General features: G+C 33.0%; 1 protein-coding gene across 1 annotated transcript; it reads left to right on the top strand.

Moving 5' to 3' along the window:
- Positions 1-282: 282 nt before the first annotated feature.
- On the top strand, positions 283-5,304 carry LOC123632935 (beta-defensin 110). Its single transcript, XM_045543719.1, has 2 exons — positions 283-450; positions 5,027-5,304. The coding sequence occupies exons 1-2, from the start codon at positions 396-398 to the stop codon at positions 5,179-5,181; spliced, it is 210 nt and encodes a 69-aa protein (XP_045399675.1). The 5' UTR covers positions 283-395; the 3' UTR covers positions 5,182-5,304.
- The last annotated feature ends 2,815 nt before the right edge of the window (positions 5,305-8,119 follow it).

Genomic DNA, 8,119 nt, shown 5'->3' with positions numbered 1-8,119 from the left:
GGCATTAGAATATTTAGCACTATGTATAATATATAACAGAGGATCAGATTACTGTAAAATTTTCACCTTAATGTTTTAGCAATCCAAACACATAGCCCTTATAAATAAAAGTCCCTTAAAGATTGTGTCTTTATGAAAGTCTATTTAAGGTAACACAAGCAGGTTCACTTCTATGTAAAAAATTTAATAATAATTTTTGTGACCGCCTTCTTTGAGGGTGGTACTATTCAACCAAGCATACAAATGTTCCTGCTCTTGGTAAGCCTCAGTAGTTAAAAGTACTTCCCAGGAGAATCTATAAATAAAAGGGATCTCTGTTTCTGTTTCCTTATTTCAAAACAACTGACTTAAAAAAGAAGGTCTGTTGACACTTTTTTTCTAAGAAACTGTCTACCATGAAGATTCATCTCTTTTTCTTTATTCTGCTCTTTTGGGTCACAGTTTTACCAGGTAACATGCAAATATTTATGGGGGTATTTGTACTAATGAATTTGAGAAGACGTCAGTTGTTTCTGGTTAAAAGAATGATAATAACATTGGTGTTAAAACATTATTACACAAAATATAATATGGTATTTTGAATTGAACTCCAGAATAGGGAAAAAAAAAGATAATAGTGGGAAAAGTGGTGAAATGTGAATAAAGTGTAGTTTAGTCAATAGTATTACATCAATATTAATTTTTTAATCTTAATAAACATTATCACATGTATGTGAGTTATAACGTAAGGGAAAGTTGAGCTCTATAATCTTTGTGACTCTTCTGTAAATCTAAAATGATTTTGAAACAAACTATTAAAAAAATAAGGTTATTACATTAGCCCATCATCTTCATTCAATAACAATTATTTAGAATCTATTATTGATAGATGCTATACCTTACTGGGAAAAATATTATTTACTAATCAACTGCTGAGGAGTAAATGACTCAGTGCTTATTTTTTCTGTCTTTTTAACCTATACCAACAGTTCACTTTTCAGTAGCAAAAATTCTTTCTTAGTATTCTGTTCTTCGTACTATAAGCAAATTATATGCCTTTTTGGCCTTTCTTTGAGTATTTTTCGTCACTACCTTTTGTCTGAGTACTACAGATCACATGAATGTTGAGTCATACCTTGTACACAAGCTCTATTTTTGCTAAGATTTTTTTCCCCCAAGGACTATCCCTTCACATCAGGTATGTAACAAGCTTCTCTTTTCCTAAATGAATGTGTAAGTATTCATTGCACAAAAATAGAACAATAAGTCTTGGAGAGGTAGAGATCATTGTTTTTACCCCCTTACTCTTAAAGAGCCTAAAGGATGAGCTAAAGTCTACAGAGTTTATGATAGTGGCAATGAAATCAGATTTAGATTCACTAACTCTCAGGACAATACTTCTTTTCAATATCTGGCTGCCTTTTTTTCTTTTTCTTAATGTCCCAACAGAAATCACAGTGGTGGCCTAAGAGACTAAGTTAATTTATTCTCTCATTATGAATATTAATGAAGCCATGAGGACAATCTAAAAATTCACACATAATAAACTTAAAAATTATCTAAAACATCAACATAATAAACTTATAAATTATCATTAAAAGGTTACAAGTGGATAAAATTCTTTATGGGGGCCATACATCAATGAAATAACAAAGTAATGCAGTTAATTTAAATAAGAGAATAACTTCCTCTCTCTTCATTTAAAAATTGTTTTAAAAAGGATCTGTGGATTTTTTTTCCAGCTCTTCACAGGGACAAAAATAAATTCAATACAGATTCATCCATTTACCTTTCAATATGTAATAAATTTTTTCCTTCTTCAAATTTCAACAGTAGCTAATATTAATAAATTACTATGCTAAACATTTTTAATATTACTTTTTCCCCATAACAGCCACATCACATATTCCTACCAATAATTTATTCAACAAACTTAAAATTCATGTCCCCGGTAGATTTAGAAATTATAAGCCACTTGAGGAATACAGTGACACAAATTACAACATCAATGTTAGTACCTTTTAGTACACCTTTTCATATATTTTGAGTGAGATCATTGCCCATTTTTATCACACATGGACAAAACCTTTAATGAACTCTTACCATTACTGAAAAAAAAAACTCATAGTTAAAAAAAAAATGCAAAAGTACATATTTTCTCCACAAAATTAGAGGAGGTATGATGCAGAATATAGAAATTTTTTAAAAAAATCAATTAAAATGGTGTCTTTCACCAAGATATGGCAATTGAACTAAACTGAACAAAAATAAATATCATATGTATGAATCTTAGAGTTCTTCAGTTGTTTTTATATCTCATCTTCAGTCTTCTAGGTGGTGAAAGTACCTATTCAAAATTGAGGTAGAACCACTCATTCTTTTTCCCCTCAGACAGTTACAGATGAAAAGATGTCTAGATGAAAGTCCTTACATTTTCTAAGTAGGGAAATTTCCATTGAAAAAACTTAGCTTTCTTTCTCATTTATTAGTGATCACTAGTCCACAGAAAGCTAGTAATGGGGAATAATTTTACTGTCCCTCTCCCTTTTTTACATTATTTCCAAAATTGAAAAATGCTTTATGGCCAATAATCACTTTTCTTTAAATTTGACACATACTTTCAATGTAGGATGGTATAGTTTTGTGCTGAAAGGGTGGCCAAGATGTTTTCCCTGATTCCAAGGTTAATGGTAGCCTAAATAATAAAGAAGCAGATGAGTGAAAATTTCCCCCTTACATATTAAGTGGGACTTGGTATGATATTTAAAGAAATTTCTTATTATATTAGAATGTTATAATGCAATATGAGTGATACATATAAAGTAGAGTGAGAGAGAAATGGAGGAAGATATTACTTTCCTGAAATTGATCAGTAGAGATTATAGAGAGAAGATAGTATTTGAACAATGTATTTGACAATATTTGTTTGGCTTATCACAGCATCACTAGAACAGTGGTTCTCAGTGAGGGGTAACTTTGTGAACAAGGAAATATTAAACAATGTCTGGAGAACTTTTAGGTTGTCATAGCTGGCAGGTACTACTGGAATTTAGTGAGTAGAGGACAAGGATGCTGCTAAATATCCTACAGTGGTCAGGAAAGCCCCCCAGAGCAAAGAATTTTCCAACCCAAAAGGTCAATATTGCTCAGGGTGAGAAACCCTGCCCTTGAACCTGGCATAGAGCTTGACAAGGAGTATATTTAATAGATACTAATTGAATAAGTGGATGGATGCTTGCAAAAATGAATATCAGCAATACAAAGACAAGCTTGGAGACACATGTAGCATAAGAATGAGAGAGAAGACAATAATATTTTAGAAAGGTGAAATAAGACAAAGAATGAATAAGAGATGGGGTAACGTCAGTTCAAGGTGGAATATTAAGCAACAGTGTCAATATGATAGAACTCTTGGCTAAGGTGAGTGTGATTCAAGTTTCCATCACTGACAAATCACATGTGGGTTTGGTAATGATAACTCCTCAGAAAATGTAGAATAAGTGATGATAGAAGTGAACATTAAAACTGTGCTGACTATATTTTCTTTTATGCTTTTGTTTCTTTAACTTGCTTCATGCTCTCCATTGCTTCAGTTTTAGTGAGAAGATAGCCAATATTAATTTAAAAACTAGGCTTTATATGAGCTATTAATATCAATGACATAGACAATGTAGTTCTGAGTCTATTTATTCAGCAACAGGCTTTAATATTCACCATCACTTGTCATTGGAAATGCAGACAGAATGTCTAAGCAGAAAGGCCTGGCCTTAAAGACACTGATTAGAACACCAGCCCTAATTAATGACAGGAAACAGTGGCAAATTTATTTGCTTTTGTATATGAAAATATTTGAGTGCACCCTCTGGTAAACCACCTGCAAAACTTAGCATTTTCCCACAGCAGTTCTCCTTAATCTTACCATATGAGTAGAGTGACTACTTATAGAAAATCTTATATGTATATATATATAAATTGCAAAATATATGAAAATTTTGGTTGCAGTTTTGCTTTTGTGGACATGCAAAAGACAAATGTCTTCTATATGACAGCCTTTCCAATATTGTCAGAATGTCCTTGTGACCTCAGCTACAAATCCCTCCCTCATTCTCTCATGACTAATGAGAAAAAGAATCAGCAGAAGGAGTTAGAAACTTTTTCTAGAAATAAGATAATAAACATTTTAGGTTTTATGAACCTTATGATGTCAATGATGTAATTTTAATGCAAAAGTAGTTGTAGATAATGTGTTAATAAATGTGTGGCTATGTGTTAATAAAATTATTTACAAAAACAGGTGGCAGGCTGGATTTAGCCCCTGACCACAGTTTATTGATTTGTTATCAAGAAGATTAACAGCTCAAACAATGATTAGGAGGAATTCTTTTTAAGTTACTATTATTTCAGAAACTTAGTGGTTAAAGATAATTTTATAAATCATGTAATGGCCAACAATGGCTATACCTTCTAGTCACTCCCACTCCCATTTTTTTTTTTTTATCAATGCTGTCCTTAGACATGTATCTGAGTTAGATCATTTCTTTGGGAAAGTAAATCCCAAAAATATCCATTGGAGTTGTGGGAGTTCAGAGAAATTGCCTAGCATTGCTTAGCTCGCAGTATTTTAGAAAAGTAAAATCAAGCCGCAGTGGAAATCCCCTGAAGAAGAATTCATAAAGCACAACATTCAGTCTAAATAATGGTTGCAAGAGCAAAAGAGGAGCAGCCCAAATGTAATTAGATGACTGTAGGGACAGAGGCTGACAGAGGATAAATTATGATCAAGTTTTTACCATTGACTTTGGGAACTATCCTTGGGCCACTGTCCAGGGACCTGTAAGGCTGCGAATTCAAACACCTAACTTAGGTCCAAGACACTTTCTGATTTCTAGGATGCACCTTGCACCAAAAAACAGTAAATTCCCTTAAAATTTCCTTAGTAGGTGAAGATTTTCACTCTGTAATAGTTTGCTTCTTGGACTTTCTCCTGTTAAAACATGAGTGTGTCATAGGTAGATTGCTAATTTCAGTCATTCTTTCCTTCTTACAGCCAGAAGGAGATACCCCGAGTATGGTAGCTTGGATTTGAGGAGAGAATGCATAAAGGGTAATGGTCGATGTAAAAATGAGTGTCATGAAAATGAAGTTAGGATTGCTTACTGCATAAGACCTGGAACTCACTGCTGCTTGCAGACAGAAGGATGACAGAAGAAAAGAGACAAATGCTCCAAGAAGAGAGGACCATTGTTATTAAGTCTTCTCAACACGTCCTTCAAGGCCTATGTGTCTCTATAATACACAAATAATTAAATAAAATGTAATAATGAACCATGCAGAAGTGGTTCTATTTCACACCCATATCTGGTACCTTGACATTACATTTTTCTCTTGATTTATTGGTACCAGAAGTAGCAGAATTTATTTTATGGAAGTTCCTTGAGAAATCCCCAAAGTTCTATGTGTCTCATGGTAGTTGACATGAGCAATGTTGTGGGAAACCCTTCAAAAAATTGAAGAAACATATTTCTGAGATACAAGCTTTCAATAGAAATGTGCTCTAAGATTACCCAATGAAAAAATATAAATCCACTGGACTTGGGAGACTGGACATTGAGAGTGCAGATCTTTCTTGAGAGAGAGACAGAGCTGAGGTGACAGAATGACCAGAATGTAGGAGTGGTACAGCAGAGGAAAATCACAACCAGCTTCAGTATCTACTCTCATTTATTATTTAGTAAAGAAAAATACGTATCAAGAAATAGGAAAGGGGATAAAAAGGGAAGAGAAGAATTTCAGGAAGGAGAAGAGACTATACATAATTAAAAATTTAGGCCAAGGAAGTCAGAAATTATGGCTAAGAGTTTAATTCAGCTCTCCAGTCCTGAGAGATGGCCCTGTCTGAGGAAATACACAACAAAAGGAAAGAGGAGTAACCTTCACTTTTCAGCTTCACTCTGCCGAGTTCCTTTGCCACTGCCTCTGAGTATTCACAGCATGTTTCCCTACAACATCTCAACAATACATCTGTACCATACAGTTTCCACTAAAACATGCTAATTCTGTTTCTTTTATGAGTTTAGCAATCCAATTTAGCGATTTGTATTAATTGAAAATTCTCAAGAAACATTATCAATACCACAACATAATAACTAAAGCCCCCCCCCCATAAAATTAAATAATCTTTTGGCAATTAACTAAAGAAAAACAAAATTTATTGAATGCATACATATGAATCAGACTTACACTCAGAAATATATGATAAATCAAAGATCTCCAGGGATAAGCTACTGTCTTGGTATTTTTATTATGGCATCTCTGTGAATCTATTCTCTTTTCCAAATGCAGATATGAAATCTAAATATTTTCATACTAAGCATTATTGATAACAATGACATGCATGGGGAAATAATTTTTCCCTATTTAGGTAAAATTGCTATATATATACATATTTCTATCACAGAGGACTGATGAATTTTTAGTGGTTTATTTTGATAAACATGAGTTCTATCAGGAAGCAATTCTTTACTAAGCACATATTGGAGCCTTAATGTATTATTTTTCATAGATTTTAATAACTTAAAATAGTCTTTGACTATTCAATAGGTTTCTTTGCAATATAAAGTATTTTTACAATATTCATTTATGACAGGGTTTCTCAACCTTGGCACTATTGATATTTTGGTTTATATAATCCTTTATTGTGGAAGCCATCTTCTTCATTGTATGTTTTACAGCATCCCTAGCTTCTACACACTAGATGCTAATAACATCCCTTCTCCTAATTGTGATAATCAAAAATGTCTACCATATTGCCAAATATCCCCTTTAGGGGAGAGGACAAAATCACACTTGGCTGAGAACTATTGATTTACAAAGTTAAGCACTCATTCTCACAAAAATTTAAAAAGAAAAAAGAAACAAGGAAAAAGTAACATTCAGGTAGCCAATAATAGTTTCTGTGTTTTATGAGAATAATTATCTATTCAAAATTTTCATATATGATTATATATGGGCTAGAGATGCTACATTGATGGCTCCAGGAAAAAAAAGTCAGCCTAATTTTTAGATAATGAATATAGCCATGTCAGGAAAGAGATTAGTAAAATTAAATGCTTGAAATAAGAGTTTGATTAGTATTTTTCTTACCTAAGCAGAGACTGAGCCATCACTACATTAAGACTCATAAAGCAGAATTAAGAGGCCTAATATACTATCAATATGGGTAAAATAAAAATTGAGCTTGTTAGAAGCCACCACGAAGTTGAAGATGATGAGAGGTTTTCTAGAAAACTACTGAAGCATCTCTGCACATAAACTAGGCTGTGGTGATTACTGGCATACCCTCTATTCTTCGGTACTTGATAGAGAGAAACCAAACCCACCTAAATTTCCGAAATGGTCTTTCCTTGTGTAGTCAAGTGTACATTCAAGCCACCAGCCACTGAACTCAACTCAAGGGACAAATGTAAAAAACTTGAAGTAAAATGTGAACCTATGTACATTAACTATGAAATTAATATCCTTCCCTGAGGACATCTTTTAAGTGTTTTCTGTGTGCAATATCAAGACTGAAAACTCTAGAAACCCCTTTGATAAAATTCTATAGAATATTTTCTTAAAGAAATAAAGGCTTTACTAATTATTCTGCCCCCAGAATTTACATGTGTCCAACTTTGTAATGTATCAACGAAAGGATGACTGCCCCCCACCAGAAAAAAAAAAAAAAGCAAACACTTATGAATGCGAAGATTTCTGGCAATTTTGTTGCTAATATGGTGTAATTTTCATTGTATGAACTGACAAAAGAGCTAGATAATCTGAAACTAGTTAATTCTAAAAAACTGAAAGTTTCATATTTTTCCTTCATTTGGCCCAGAATATAAATTTTCATAACAGCTTGTATCCCTTCGCTTTTAGTTTTCTGTGAGTCTTGAGCAGTGACACTGATGAATAGATACCACCAAGTGTTGGATATTTTTGCTGTTATTTGGTAATTCAACACCCATATGAGTCAATTAAAAACATTATATTGAAACAAAATTTATCATCATCAAATTCCAGCACTGACTAGGAGGAGAGAAATTAAAATCCACTTGATATTATGTATTCAAACCCAACCTACTTCGGGATTCATTTTATCTCA

This window comes from Lemur catta, chromosome 2 (assembly GCF_020740605.2).
Source record: "Lemur catta isolate mLemCat1 chromosome 2, mLemCat1.pri, whole genome shotgun sequence".
NCBI lineage: Eukaryota > Metazoa > Chordata > Mammalia > Primates > Lemuridae > Lemur > Lemur catta.
The sequence above is the reverse complement of the archived record's forward strand: the minus strand, read 5'-3'. Positions and strand labels throughout refer to the sequence as shown.

What these genes read in the sequence shown, in the direction of transcription:
- LOC123632935 (XM_045543719.1), top strand. Translation starts at nt 396, where the DNA reads ATGAAGATTCATCTCTTTTTCTTTATTCTGCTCTTTTGGGTCACAGTT. An exon ending in TTGGGTCACAGTTTTACCAG is followed by an intron (nt 451 to 5,026) that starts GTAACATGCAAA and finishes TCCTTCTTACAG; the next exon opens with CCAGAAGGAGATACCCCGAG.